Below are 16,116 nucleotides of genomic sequence, written 5' to 3'. Positions count from 1 at the left end.
AGCGCTCTGCAGAACACCATTATCACTGTTTATCGATGTGCCTGTCACTCAGGGACCAAAAATGCAAGCATTTTTCTAAACAAAGCACATGGCTGCCGTTATATTTTAGGCGGAAAAGACAAATGGAGCACTTTCCAGTTAGAAAAGAACATCATCCCTCTTTACGGTGATGGTGGGCTAGGAGGAAGGGGTGGCACTGGGTTCAGAGGAATTCTGCTACTTTACTGAGACACTAATATACAGCGCTGAGTGCGACAGGTCACTGTTGGAACGGACGGCAGCCTGTCCTCACAACTCTATTCCATGGAGCCCGTCCACGGCTGGCCCTGCAAAGTCACTGAAGGAGGAGGTGCTGCTGAACGTGAGGGGGACGCCTCCCCAAGCCCATCCACAATGAGGGCACATCCTGTTTCACAGGAAAGCCCGTGCCTTCAGCCAGGCACTTGAGATTTATGCAACAATCCTAAACCTATGGGCCTGCGAGTGGAAGAATAATGCGATACTTGAGATCATCCATACAGCTGGCAACAAGCAAAATTATTCCACACATTTACTACACATTCAGCACCATGTAAGTATTTAGATCAGCGGTTCTCAACCTGTGGGTCGTGACCCCTGTGGCGGTCGAACGACCCTTTCACAGGGGTCGCCTAAGACCGTCCTGCATATCAGATATTTACATGACGATTCATAACAGTAGCAACATTACAGTTATGAAGTGGCAACGAAAATAATTTTATGGCTGGGTCACAACATGAGGAACTGTATTTAAGGGGCCAGAAGGTTGAGAACCACTGATTTAGATTACATGGGTAAGTCAAATATTTTGGTAAACACGTAGAAAAACTTTCAGAACTTAATCTGATTTAAAGAAAAGAGTTTTTTCCCAAAGATCTTCAACACAATCATACAGGAAGTGTGAGAAGAGAAGGGGGCGTCATCCTCGTGCACAGACATGGCTCACTGAGCTGCTCTGTGCACAGCCATTTGGTTTTTCTAGTAGCGATGTCACGTCAGCAGCCTCACCCACGGCCTCTGCTGCCTTGTCCCCAGCAGAAAAGGGCTCATTTTTACCCCAGAAATTAACCAGTGGGAAAATTTATTTCTTAATCCCCGGGAACCAAACTCCTCAGCGTCGGCTCTGAGTGCCCTACGTCAGGACCCTCCTCTGACGGTCCCATCAGGGGGCGTGGTTCTCAGTGGAGCCATCCACACACACCACACTCCAGGGACTTGGGCGATGCCCGAGCACCTTTTTAGTTTTGACAACTGTTGTGGGGGTGGAGGTGTCACTGGCATCTACTGGGCAGAAGCCAGGGATGCTGCTGAACACCCTACAATACACAGGGCAGCCCCACAACAAAAGACCAACCGTGTACCTACTGAGTAGGCTCGTCTACGAGTTACCTGCCCTCACCCTAAAAAGACTGTTTACCAGGTCTGCCTTTTTCAGAAACCACCGCACCCCGGTATTCATGGCAAGGGCCTGCTTAAAGGAACCTACCGTATCATCTCATATTTACCTGAAAGGAATGTAGGTTGTATCGCCGAGCATTAATATTGAATATGCTTCTTCTGGAGTTCTCCCCAAATATATAACCTACATTGGAAAGGAAGAAAGGGGCAATTTACTTCCACATGAAGACGCAGTGCGGTCGCTGCCAAGCTCCGCACCATTTCTAGCGGCCGACGGAGCCCGTTCCCAGGCTCCCAGGGCCCCCGTTACCCAGCCCTGCCAGTGAATCCCTTTTTTGTTTAAATCTGCCACAGCTCGTTTCTGTTGTTGCAATGAGAGCCGTTTGTGGCGGAAAGTAGAGAAATTTAAAAGCAGATTTTCTAGCCCGGCCGGTGTGGCTCTGCTGGCTAGGCATCCTCCCGAGTGCCGAAAAGTTGCGGGTTCGATTCCCAGTCAGAACACATGCCTGGGTAGCAGGCTGAATCCCCAGCAGGGGGCGTGCAGGAGGCAGCCAGGTGATGCTCTGCTCTCACATGGGTGATGTTTCTCCCCCTCCCTAAAAATCAATTTAAACAAACAAACCCTACAGTGATTTAAACAAATAAATGAAAACAGATTTTCTAGGTCAGGATGTTAGACAGAGCGCATGCTTCCTAAACACCCACTAAAGTGACAGTACAGAGGTGTGTGGGGAATGGGGTGGGAGGGTGGACTGGGACAGGGATGGGTGGAAAGGGGCACAAATGCAGAACAAAGATTAACGCTACGGAGTAGACGTAACCACTCATCGTCCTGTACAGACTTCCTGTAAAACCGCACTGCTTCCTTTATCTTCTGGAGACGTTACGTTTCAGCTTTCATCTTCTAGAGCACTTCAAGTAGAGTCTTCCGCATTCGAGATCCACAGCTGGTGTTCCTTGCATTTTCCAAAAATGCCTTGTTTTCTGCCCCGGCATATTTTACTATGTACACAGTTTTATGCGGTTTTTGGTCTGCGGCCCCTTTCCCGCAATAGTTTATAGATGTTATTCCGCCGTCTCCTCATTTCTGGTGTTGCAGAGTATGTACCAGGATCACTCTCCCTTCCTCCTCTCTAGGAACTTCGAGCATTTCACTGGCGTCCCTCTAAGTAAGTCACCCTGCCCCATTAAGTTTGCTAGGACTTCCTGACCCTCATTCTGAAGACACAGTTTTTTTAAAAAAAAATCCTCACCCTAGGATATTCTTTTCATTGATTCTAGAGAGAGGTAGGGAGAGGGAAAGGGAGGGAGGGAGGGAGGGAGAGAAACATAGATCTGCCTCCTGCATGCACCCCGAAACCTGAGGATGTACCCTGACAGGAAGCAAACCCACGACCCTTCAGCGCATGGACCACGCTCCCACCACCTGAGCCACAGTGGCCAGGGCTGAAGGCACAGGTCCTTCTCCAACTCACAACCTTCCTGCAGGGCAGGGCATTTCCAATTCCTGTATGGAGGCGGGAGGAGGCTGCAAGCATTAGATTTGCACATATATCACCAATATTAGATTCCATTCTAACGCTTATTGTAGCTTTACATAAAACACTTTAAATTCTCTGTAGCAAAAAGAAGTCACTGAAAAAGTTACGAAAGTTCTATCTCCATTACTTATTATACATGAGTTGTTCCCACTGCAAATGGTGAGCATTCTGAAGTGCGGATCCATACCTTATGTTTCATTGTAACTCTCTTGGTTAGTCCACTATAGTCCACATGGACTCTGATTCACCAAACTTAAATCAATATAAAGGAAATTTTAAAATAATTGATAAAAAGCTGATATAAATATATCACTGGACTAAGAGAAATTATAAAAATCCAAGACCCAGCAAGGATCTTTGAAACTGAGAGGACATGTCCCCCTAGTTTCCAGATAATATTTTATCAATTTTCAGTTTTAAGACTCATAAATGGAAAATTTCCCCAATGTATAGCTTGTTTCTCAGTATGATTTCATCCCATTTACTCTAAAAAGAATACAAAACTATGACTCACTATTCAGAATTTCTAACATTTACCTGCAGCAGTGTACGAACCCACAGGGGGTACTACAGATACCTCAATTCCAAGAATTGCTTCGTTATCCAGTATCAGATAAATTTTCAATTATACTATTACTGACTCATACAAGATTACAATTTATCATAAATTAACCACAAGATCTTATCTCATTCAACATTTTCTATTTGCTTATATATTACTTTCTCCACATTTACATCTTTTAAACGTCAACCTAGCAATTAACTTTCTAATTTATTACTATTTGAAAAAACAGTAAAACAATTATTTTTAAAAAATATTTTTACTGATTTCAGAGAAGAAGGGAGAAGAAGAAAGAGATAGAAACAACAATGATGAGAGAGTATCATTGATCAGCTGCCTCCTGCACACCCTACACTGGGGATTAAACCCGCAACACAGGCATGTGCCCTGACCAGGAATCGAACTGTGACCTCTTGATTCATAGGTTGACATTCAACCACTGAGCCACGCCAGCTGAGCACAAATCTTTTAATAAAAAAATTTTAATCCAGCCCCTGCTCCAATTTCCTCATTTTCTTCTAGTTTTCAACACACTTCCTTTCTCTTCTAGGACTTACTAGATAACATCAGTCTTTTCTTCATTCTACTTGGGGACTTCCTAGCAGACTCCTTCCAAATAAACCACCCTTAAACAAAAAACACAACAACAAAGCAAATAAAAGGATACCTTGAGGCCAATGAAGGTGAGAATAGGGCTTGTGTGTGTGTGTGTGTACACACACATAATTTAAGTAAATTAGTTCAATGAAATCCAAAGACCTCTTTCCGATTTTCTCTTATTGTCTAATAAGGCCTCTCAAATTACAGAAAGTTTTCCATAAGCACCAGATTAATGATAATTCCTCCTGCCCAAAAATGCACTAATTTGGTTTTGCTCTTTACTAACACTGCAATGGCATTATTTCCTTCTAACTTCCAAAACAAAAATAGTCTCTAATACATTAAATTATTGTGGGTTAGCCTTGGAACACAAGTTCAACTCAAAAAAGACAATAATATAACAATTTTTCCTATGAGGAAACATCCTAATGATGAACTTTAAAAAATGTAGCTTTTAAATCCAGTTGGGACAAATACAACCAAAGAAAATGAGTAAGAATGAGAAAGAGAAGGAAAAAAAACAAACAAAATTCAGCTGAGGAATGCCTGTACACGAATAGATAATAAGTCTATTTACATAATGCTATGGTAAGAATGTGTGTGTGTGCCCCGCCAGTTCCTATGTTGAAATCCTAAGTATCAGTACACGAGGCCTTTGGGAGGGGCTTAGCCGTGAAGTGTGCAGCCCTCATAGACGGGACTGGTGCTTACAAAAGAGGCTTCAGAGAGACCCGCCCTCTCCTACAGGTGAGAGCCCTCAGCCGAGCACACGTCACCCTGACCTGACTCCCAGCCTCCAGACCGTGAGGAGTACAGTTCTGTTGTTTCTAAGTGTCCCAGTCTGGTATTTTGTTAATAGCAGCCTCAAAGAAGTAAGATACAACTATCAAAGAAATATTTGCTAACAAGCTATCATTTTAAATTTTACACCCATTCACCTGCTTTCCTAGTCAAAAGGCCTCCCCCAAATGAAACTATTCTAAATTTGTTGCTTAAGAAAAACCCTATAAATGGCTCTTCTGTTAACACAAATTCTCAAGTCAGTAAACTCTAAATCAATGCAATTCTATGAAACATCAGTGTTCCTGACAATTTGGAAGCTAAATGGCATCTCAAATTCTTTTGGTCTATTTTCATGAGTAGCCATGCATATAGAATGGCCACTCTGATTCCACACTGCTGTCCAAAAATAGGAAGCAGCAAATGGTGAACAAGAGGGACATTAAACAGCTGTGTAGCCTGCTTCCAAGACAGCCCCCGTAATGCCCATCTCCTGGCATTTCCACCCTCACGGGTCCCTCCATGAGTAGGTGCCTCTGTCTAAGCAGCTGATGTTGTAGTTAGTAATGGCCAAGTGTGATTTGGAGGCTAGATCGTAAAAGGCACTGTGGCTTCTTTCTGCCTTGCTTCCTTGTGGACCCCTCACTCCAGACCCAGGGAAATCAAGTTATCATTCCATGAGGGCACTCGGCCAGATCACATGACAAGGACCTGATGGTCTCGTGCCTGCCCAGATTGCCCCCTAACCACTTCTGCCTGCCAGCCTGATCGCCCCTAACTGCTCCCCTGCCAGACTGATCACCCCCAACTGCCCTCCCCTGCAGGCCCGATCGCCCACAACTGCCCTCCCCTGCTGGCCTGATCGCCCACAACTTGTCCTCCCCTGCTGGCCTGATTGCCCACAACTGCCCTCCCCTGCCGCCCGATTGCCCACAACTGTCCTCCCTTGCGGGCCTGATTGCCCACAACTGCCCTCCCCTACCGGCCCAATCGCCCACAACTGGCCTCCCCTGCCGCGACCCGCCTCCTCTACCAGGACCGGCCTCCTCTGCACCGTGCGTATGGAGCCATGGTACCCCCAGACCTCACCTCATGGAGCAGCTGCTAGGCCACGCCTCCACTGTACCTGCAGCCATCTTGTGGTGACCATCTTGTGGTGACCATCCTGTGGTGACGTTGCGTGCGAGGGTGTGACGCCATTTAGGCTTTTATTAGTATAGATACGTATCTAGTACATTTGTACAGTGACTCCCAATTTAGATACAAGGAAATTGGATGCCTGGAGTGGCAAACACTTATTTCCCAAGGCCAGGCAGCTCACAGATGTGAGGAACTGCCGGGAGGAAGAATGTACAGGATATACTATCTTATTGGTGGAGACATTTTTTAAGACAAAAAAAATCTTAATTTTAAAAAATGAAATCTCCTAACTTTTAAACATGGGAAAAACAAACCACTATTTAGAAACACTCGGAGTCACGTGGAGCTGGCAGGCTGCTACTGTCCGGCCTCGGTGCTGACTGCTCACTCAAGATCACACTGCTTGTGACTGACGGAAGAGGGCCTAATGCTCCAGCCTTATTTATAGACAAGAAACCACGCTACCTTCAACAACGCGGAAACAAGAAGGGCATCCAAACTCCAGAGCTTAACAGATCTGCAACCAAAGAGCATATGTGGTCAGAGGGCCACTGCTCCTCACTCATTCCCAAGTTAGCACCACCCGCAAGTGCCCCATGCAGCTGAAGGTCAGGCCGGCGCACCGGGGTGAAGGGACATTGTGATGAACGTGACCGACTGCAGCCAGCTGCCTCCACCACAGGCCTGTGCTCGGGCAGAGCCCCAGGGACACTGCCCCTCTCTGGGGCTCCCAGGCACCTCACCTCAGACTCCTTGGCGCCTGGTTCTTTTACAGCTGCCTGGTTGCTGTTCAACCCAGCCGTTCACAGACACTCAGGGAGGGTTTGCCCGGGATGGGTGTTTACAAAGACTCTGGCTGTCCACCTGGTTCTGTCCTCCAGTCTCTGCTGCCCAGTCTCGACTGCTGTTTGCTAAACTGGATTCTTACCCACTGTTTCCAGATCCTCTCCCCTCTGTTCCCCTTGTTTTAACTTCTCAAGTGATCCCTGTATCCACCAGCCACCTTAACCCCACACTGACTGATCTGGGTCCAAAGTAATTAAACCATCATGAAAAAGTGGACCATAGGTTCAAAAGATCACCATTAAATATTAAGTTAAGGCCCTGGCCAAGTGGCTCAGTTGGCTGGAGCGGAGTCCTAGACACCAAAAGGTTGTGGGTTCAATTTCCGGTTGGGGCACATATAGAAGGTAGCCGATCAATGTTTCTCTCTTTTTTCTTTCCCTCTAAAAACATATTTAATAATAATAACATAAACGCTTTACTAAAGTAACCTAGGAACCATTAGATGAAAGCAAATTTGAAAACAACAGTTTGCTGTGTCTTTTAAACTCAGAATGCTTTAACCACAGAAAAATGTTAGAAGCGATGGTTAAATTCCCAGGCTAGCTGTCAAAAGTACATTAACCTACGGAAGAACGGAATACTGATTATCTGCAGGAAAATACAAATGTTGGGACAGTAAGATGGAACCAAAGTTGATAACCAGTAATATAAAATGTTAACTTACTTTCTTTTTGTACAGAAATCTGATTTGTTGCTAGTATTGGTAGACAGAACAAGGAAAAGAAAAAGGCTATTTACTGAAAGCTTAATTTGTACAAGATACTCTGCCTAAAATAAATCAGGGCCAGCTGGAGTGACTTAGTTGGCTGAGCAATGTCCTGTGTGCCGAAAGGTTGCCAGTTCCATTCCGGGACAAGGCACATACCTGCGGCTATTCGGGGTCTTTTTATTCCATATGGATTTTTGGAGAGTTTGCTCTAGGCCTGTGAAATATGCCGTTGGTATTTTAATAGGGATTGCATTGAAACTGTACATTGCTTTGGGTAGCATGGACATTTTAATGATGTTGATTCTGCCAATCCATGAACACAGAATATGCTTCATTTGTTTATGTCTTCCTCTGCCTCTTTCTTCTACATCCTGGAGTTTTCTGAGTACAGGTCTCTTATCTTCTTAGTTTATTCCTACGTATCTTAATCTTTTTGTTGCAATGGTAAATGGGATTGTTTGTCTAGTTGCTCTTTTCTGTGAGTTCATTATTGGTGTATAAAAAAGCCATAGATTTCTGGATGTTAATTTTGTACCCTGCTACACTGCCGAATTCATTTATTAAGTCTAGTAGTTTCCTGAGGGAATCTTTGGGGTTTTCTATGTACAATATGATGTCATCTGTGAATAATGACAGTTTTACTTCTTCTTTTCCAATTTGGATGCCTTTTATTTCTTCTTCTTGTCTGATTGCTATGGCTAGAACTTCCAGTACTGTATCTAACAGGAGTGGTGAAAGTGGGCAACCCTGTCGAGCTCATTTTTAGGGGAAATGGTTTTAGTTTTTGCCCATTGAGTATGATGTTAGCTGTAGGTTTGTCATAAATGGCTTTATATTATACTAGAGGCCCTGTGCACAAAAATTTGTGCACTCGGGGGATAGAGGGGTTCCTCAGCCTGGCCTGTGCCCTCTCGCAGTCTGGGACCCCTCAGGAGATAACGACCTGCTGGCTTAGGCCTGTTCCCGGGTGGCAGAGGGCAGGCCCAATCCCTAGGTGCAGCCCCTGGTCGGGCTCAGAGCAGGGCCGATTGGGGAGTTGGGGCGCCACCCACTGTCATGCACAGAGCAGGGCGGACCGGGAGGTTGCGATGCCCCCCCCAGTCACGCTCAGAGTAGGGCCGATTGGGGGTTTGGGGCACCGCCTCCTGTCACACTCAAGGCAGGCTCAATGGGGAGGTTGGGCGCCACCCCCCGTCACGCACAGAGCAGGGCCAATCCGGGGGTTGGGGCGCTGCCCTCATCACACACAGAGCAGGGCCTTTGCGGGGGGGCGGGGGGTGTTGGGGCACCGCACCCTGTCACACACAGAGCCGCAGGGCGATCAGAGGTTGGGGAGCGCCCCCCTATCAGGCACAGAGCAGGGCTGATCAGGAGGTTGGGGTGCCTTCCCCTGTCATGAACAGAGCAGGGCAGATAGGGAGGTTGTGGCCCCACCCCCTGTCACACACTGAGCCGCAGGGCGATCAGGGGGTTTGGGTGCTGGCCCCTGTCATGCTGATCCCGGTGCCGGGAGGCATATTACCCTTTTACTATATAGGATAGAGGCCTGGTGCATGGGTGGGGCTGGCTGGTTTGCTCTGAAGAGTGTCCTGGATCAGGGTGGGGGTCCCCACTGGGGTCCCTGGCCAGCCTGGGTGAGGGGATGATGGCTGTTTTCAGGCTGGTGGGTGACGGAAGCTCCGAACTGCTCCTTTTTTTCTTTTCTTTTTTTTTTAATTCTGGGCCAGCTTTAGCTCTGAGGCTCCAGCTCTTAGGCCTCCTCTGCTGAAAGTAGTTATCTGGTTTGTTTCGGTTCTATTATCGAAACTCTGTATCAACTCCAGCTCTGACTCCAGCTCTGAGATCCCAGCTCGCTGAACGCTGGTTTCTGGGTTTTTTTTTTAGCTTCTATATTTGTTACAATGTTCAAACTGCAGGCTCAGAGGCCTGCAAGGGAGGTGGGGAACGTTGGAGTCCACGACCCTGAAGCAAGCAAGCCTCATGTTCGCTTCAAGTTGCCTGGCTGCCAGCCGCCATCTTGGCTGGAAGTTAATTTGCATATCTCGCTGATTAGCCAATGGGAAGGGTAGCGGTCGTACGCCAATTACCATGTTTCTCTTTTATTAGATAAGGATTGAGGTATGATCCCTCTATTCCCACTGTGCTGAGAGTTTTTAACAGGAAAGGGTATTGGATTTTGTCAAATGCTATTTTTGCATCAGTTGCTATACAATAAGTAAAATTAAAAGTCAGCTCAGTCTGAACCTAAACCCCCTATGCTTCATCCAGTGGCCTCTTCCCAACAATTTTTATCCAACTAGAAATTAATGTTTGTATCTACCAGCACAATAGCACACCATATCCATTTAAAGGACACATAAAAATTTTAAAAGAGAAAAATAGTTACAATTATTTCTAAAATGAATTTTTGTACATCGTGACTGTGCTAAAGAACCCCTTCTGGCCCTGACTGGTTTGGCTCAGTGGATAGGGGATTGGCCTGCACAGACTGAAAGGTCTCAGGTTCGATTCCAGTCAAGGGCATGTACCTCGGTTGCAGGCTTGATCCCTGGTCACAGTCGGAGCGCATGCAGAAGGCAACCAAATCGATGTGTCTCTCTCACATCGATATCTCTCTCTGTCTCTCCCCCTCCCTTCCACTCTCTTTAAAAATCAATGGAAAAATATCCTCAGGTGAGGATTAACCAGGAAGAAAAAAAGAACCTCTTTTGTTCCCTAAATTAATAAATGTAACAGTTAATGTGATTGATATGCTTCATTTAAAATTTTTTTATTTAAAGCCTAGTTGTAAGTTCAGCTATTTCAATTCTTGAGTTTAATGTGTGCTATAACTAAAAAAAGATAGTTGACCATAAATGATGTATAAATAAAAATGCAGGAATGATTACACTCATTTTTCTAATCCCACTCACAAATGATGTGCATTTGCTAGTGAATTTCCAACTTCCCAAGTGCTCAGAGATGTTCTTAAAAACTAATAGGAAAATGCTTGCACATTTTAAAAATGTTTACCAAATGAGTTCAAAACCCACTAATACTTTGTCTGGATGATTTCAAAGCAGGCTGTAGCCTAGTGGTGCAGATTAGTTGAGTGTTGTCCCATGCACCAGGAGGTCCCAGGTTCAATTCCCAGTCAGGACACATGCCCAGGTGGTGGGCTCGATCCCCCAATAGGGGGCATGCAGGAGGCAGCTAGTCAATGTTTCTCTCTCTCTCTCTCTCTCTCTCTCTGGGCCTCTCTCTGAAATAAATAAAAACACATTTAAAAAAATACACTACATTCCTTAAAAGAAATAAAGCAGGCTGTAAAATTTTGTTTTATGGTTATTAATATAGCACTTTACTTTGAAAACTGGTAATTAAAGGGAAATTACCATTCATTCTGTCTTTTCAGTAGAAATTTTGGTTACAGGGTGACCAGAGAGCCCGAACTGGATGAGGGAAAGCTAAATTCCCATAACAGAAAGCCAGCCGTCCGGGCAGGAGCGTCGTCCAGTACATCCAAAGGCTGTGGGTTCAATTCCTGGCCAGGGCACATACCTATGCTTCAGGTTCGATCCCCAATTAGGGTGTATATGAGAGGCAACAGATCGATGTTTTCTCATTCCCTGCCCCTTTCCTCTCTCTCTAAAAATCAATCATTGGGAGAAGATTAAAAAAAGAAAAAAGAAAAAGATAGCCAGCTAATAAATGAAGGATGAATGAAATAATTCAAAAAACGTTATCCTGAAACCCTAATAAAATTACTGATTCAGGCAAGTATTATCAACTGTTTAAAGCATTGGATGCATGGTTGATAGGGAATCAAACATATGACTACAGGTAGATCCAAAATAATATCACACAGAATACTTTTAAGCCCTAAGGAGAAAACCATACACTGAAGGGATCTGATGGTTGCCATCACTAATGATAAGTCAGGTATTTTATGTTTTCTGATGTATTGCAACGTATACTACCTGATGCATACGCCTAGAGATACAACTTGCAGTTCACAAAAAATACAGAGAATAAAGAAACAAGTTTTAAAATATCACAAAGAAAAAAGCAGAGAAATTCAAAAGGTGGGACTTCTACAAGATAAAAGGATGGTTCCTTCAATAAATCGGCCTTAGCAAAAGGGGCCACGTGTGAGAGCTAGGAGTGCAGCCACCACGTCCACCTGCGCCGGGGATTGGCGTGAATGTTGTGGATTCACAGGGTAAATACGGATATAATTTGGGTAAAAAGATGGCGAAACATGTACTAAAACAGAAGAACAGATCACCCACTGAAAAAAGCAGGTGACGGAACTATACCAGTGGACACAAAGCACAGTATACACACATACATATGCACGTGTCCTACTTGATAAATAGAAAAGAGGTGTTTCTTTTTCAAGTAAAATGTCCCAAATTTCTTAAGCGAACACATATGGGTTTTGTACATGACATCATTTCTTTTTTTTTTACAACAAAATGAGAAAGTTCCAAACTTTTATTTGTGAAATATTTTCTTAATCATGAATTTGTTATGAAAAGAACTTACTTTTCCACTGAAGATTTCATATCTGAAAAGACAGGTTAAGTACCACCGCCCCAACAGCTAGCTCGGTTTGCAGCCACTGACTTATCACAATAGTCTTATCACAAACTTACTATTTTGTAAAATGGTATGGTTCACTCATCTTTTTGCAAAAGAAAACTTCACTTATCCTTTATGTTCTTCAGCTCTTTTACACTGTGATTCAAAAGACTTTTAGTTTCGCCAAACCGGTTTGGCTCAGTGGATAGAGCTTTGGCCTGCGGACTGAGGGGTCCCGGGTTTGATTCCGGTCAAGGGCATGTACCTTGGTTGCTGGCACATACCTAGTAGGGGGCGTGCAGGAGGCAGCTGATCGATCTCTCTCATCGATGTTTCTAACTCTCTATCCCTCTCCCTTCTTCTCTGTAAAAAAAATCAACAAAATATATATATATATTTTTAAAAAGACTTTGAGTTTCATGCTAATTTGATACCAAAGATTCTACTATTTGGGGTAGGTGATAAATCCATTTACGAGGCCACATCAAGTGCGATACCTGGAAAGACACGGAAGACCAATGAGCAGCCCAGCTGCTCCTCTCACTTCTTACACCACGGATGGCGCTCGCCACGTGGCAAAAGCCCCGGCGAGCATGGCATGCCAACCCCATTTTAAGTGTCTGCATGTAAAGCCCGAGCTCGTGCTTAAGGATAAAATGAATAGAAGAGCTGGTGCTTCATTCTCACGCCCCCTCCACACCCCGTTAAGGCCTTTGGAGTCAGGAGGATGAAGAGCATCATTCCTTTGGGAGGCCCAGAGTGTGAAAGGCAGAATACTAGTAAGTCACTTGGAATTGACTTCTCAACAGTTCTCCAGATTTTTGTGTTTATTTTAACATTATGCCCCCCCCCCCAACCCCCTGTCCTCCAGGCAATCACAAAAAAGCCTTATTGACTCCAAAATTCCTCAACAACTCCTGAAAAAGTTGTCAAGGCTGAAGATAAATTTTTAGGAGAATTCTCATCATCTCACTACAAATTTCTAGTCAGTGGATTCAATCAGATCAAAACCTTCACGTACTTACTCTGATGTCAATTTTGTGAGGTATCCACATTACATCTCGACACTCCTTTGCTAATGTTTCCCTCCCGTTTCCCCACTAGCGTCATTACAGTTCCATGCTCCCGCGTTCACCAGCCCTTCATGGCTGCAGCGACTCTTGCTACAGCCAAGAGTTGTAATCCTCCTGCCACGCCGGCCTCTAGCTGGGCCAGGAATGAACTTAAGTGGGTGTCCAAAAGGCTTGCCTGGCACTTTCCTAACCAATCAAATCAGTGCTAACCTGAGAGCATAAAGTCCTGAAAAGATCTGTAATCCAAAAATATATAAACTCCTCCCCCCAAATTAACTTTGCCTGATATGAAAAAGAAACAACAGGCCCAAAATGGAGTCAGAGTTGCTAAGCCGCACTAAGACTTCATCCCTAAAGCAACTGCAGTTTCGGCCGTCCCAGGAGTGAAATTCTAAACCGATCCGTCTGGAATGTCCAGGTCAGCATCAATGAAGTATCTGCCTCAAAAGACCTCGCCCAAAATAACCCGCTGCCGGACCCTCCTCCTCCCTGCTCACAGTGCCTGGGGCCCCTTCCATTGACCAGGTGGGATGCTGCCCCCGCATGCACTGCTGATAAAGCCAATGAGATAGTTAACGTTCCTGGGCTGAGTTTATATCTAACAATATCAAAATACAAACTTATCTGAAGTCAAAAGGCCAACTCCAAACTGCAAACAAATATGCCAACAAATGTTCAATGAAGATTCCAAGGGGTTGTTACTGTTTTTAATCAGCCGTGAAAACAACAAAATTTAAGAAGAGAAATAAATGTCTTATTTATAAAATGATCAAGTGTTTTAATTTTGCCTTTCTGACAACCCTTGGTTCCCACCACGCCCACAGCTACCCTCTCAGGGCTTCTTCACACTGAGGTCACCAGGTCTGACTCCCCAGGAACCCCCTTGGGGACATCCCATCGAGACAAACTGCCGCCTAAAAACAGCGCAGAAGGAGCTCTGCAGTTCCGCTCCGGAGCACGCTCCCCGCCGCCGACTTCTGCCCGCGGGTTCCCCCTGGGCAGTGTAAGACAGGACCCCTTCGCCAGGGTTCCCTGTAATCTGTTATAAACCCCAAAACTCTGGCTGTCTCCCGTTTTCTGTAAAGCTGTCATAGTTTACTCGAATCCTGGGGTTTCTCCCCAGTGACTCGCCAAGTAATGGGAGCAAATGCCCTGGTTACAACAGCCCCCTCTCCACCCTCTTTTTCTTGGGACTCGCATGGGCTCTTTCCCCCTGGAGGTTTTTACAGCTCAGCACAACAGCCGAAAAGGTGGGAAAACAAACCAACAGCAGCACATCTGGGGAAGCTTAAGAAATCAGGTTCTGCTAGACAAGTTCTACAACCTGTGTTTCACAAATGCAGCGATGATAATAGAACTTAGTTACCTCAGAATTATTTCTCAACCACTTTTTCCTATCTGTGGGCACAAATAGGAAAACAACCCCCAAAAGGCCTTGATCATTGATGTGAATTAGTTTCGACAAAGAAAGAGAAATTATTCAATTTTGAGGTGAAATTTTAACTAGTACCACCAACTTTTGGTCTAATCAATGTAAATTCCCCATTGTCAAACTGTACGTCAGAAAAGATATGTATTTTAAAAGGGAGGCAGCATGACAGAATCACGTAACAAGCTGAGGGAAGAAAGAGCTGATCTCAGGAACAAAAACAATCCCTTTGTGTTTTAAATCGAGGAGAGTAATTACTACACCTCGGTGGGTGGAGGTGGCAGAAGCACCCACACTGTGCTTCTACCCTGAATGGAGGAGCTGCTTCCCTTCGGCTAAAAGATGAGGCCCTGTTCTCTGGGTGGGAGTGTGGGGGTTAAGGGAGGAGGGGAAGAGTGGGAGGGAGTGGACAGGGGAGGCTCAAAATCTAGGCCAGTGGTTCTCAACCTTCCTAATGCTGTGACCCTTCAATACAGTTCCTCATGTTGTGGTGGCCCCCAACCATAAAATTATTTTTGTTGCTACTTCATAACTGTAATGTTGCTACTGTTATGAATCGTCATGTAAATATCTGATATGCAGGATGTATTTTCATTGTTACAAATTGAACATAATTAAAGCATAGTGATTAATCACAAAACAATATGTAATTACATATGTGTTTTCTGATGGTCTTAGGCGATCTCTATGAAAGGGTCATTTGACCCCCAAAGGGGTTGCGACCCACAGGTTGAGAACCTCTGATCTAGGTGCTAGAGAAAAACTGACTCAAAATAATAAGCCCACAAATATCTTCCATGATATTCACAAATCAATGAAATTCATAACTCCTGTGTAAATATACGTTAGGTTAGGTGGCTCAGGATGCGGCATAAGAAATAAAGAGTCGAGTGAATCAGAAAAGAAAGGAAAGGTTTATTCTGCGTCCCCGGGAGACCCACGTACCCCAAAAGACAGGGCAGGTGGATTCACGCCAACAGGGAGGGGGGGCGCTTTTTTTATACTGCCGTTGGGTGAGGGGCGGGGACATGAGCTGAGGTATTCAGCTGAGGAAGTTTCAGCTGCAGGGGGTCAGCAAGGGATTCAGGAAGGAGTCAGTATCTGTGTGGGGGTCGTGGAGAAGCCAGTATCTGTGTCTGGCACGCTGATCTGTTAGAAATGCCAGGGAGAGTCCATTATCTCATCACACGTCTGCATGTATCCGATCCTGGGCTTTCTGGGACCTAACAATACACATGTCCAGTGGCCCAATAGACAGCCACTCAATGCCTTTGTAAACTAGGGAGAATGCTACCCATTTCCTACAACACTGACACACCGCGTTCTCCTGCTAGACCTTCTGACGAGGATGAAGATAATCTTAGAACCACACCTTAGCTAGGAAAAACTTGCATTCAAACTATACAGCACTCTTACCTCATTTGGTGTATTTTAATTTTTTTAAAAAAATATGTATT

General features: G+C 44.9%; 1 protein-coding gene across 10 annotated transcripts in view; it reads right to left on the bottom strand.

Moving 5' to 3' along the window:
• CDC14B (cell division cycle 14B) overlaps positions 1-16,116 on the bottom strand; it is a 52,519-nt gene that overhangs the window by 31,585 nt on the left and 4,818 nt on the right. For 7 of the 10 annotated variants that reach the window (XM_015570096.1, XM_006773168.2, XM_015570097.1 and 4 more), the window contains exon 5: positions 1,524-1,600. In XM_015570096.1, the coding sequence (XP_015425582.1) occupies positions 1,524-1,600 (77 nt within the window). Of the gene's footprint in view, positions 1-1,504; positions 1,601-2,788; positions 2,992-4,072; positions 4,155-16,116 lie in introns of those variants that run through there. The other 3 variants (XM_015570101.1, XM_015570102.1, XM_015570103.1) reach the window with 3 other exon arrangements.

This window comes from Myotis davidii, unplaced genomic scaffold, assembly GCF_000327345.1.
Source record: "Myotis davidii unplaced genomic scaffold, ASM32734v1 scaffold1226, whole genome shotgun sequence".
In the NCBI taxonomy this organism is placed as follows: Eukaryota; Metazoa; Chordata; class Mammalia; order Chiroptera; family Vespertilionidae; genus Myotis; species Myotis davidii.
The sequence above is the reverse complement of the archived record's forward strand: the minus strand, read 5'-3'. Positions and strand labels throughout refer to the sequence as shown.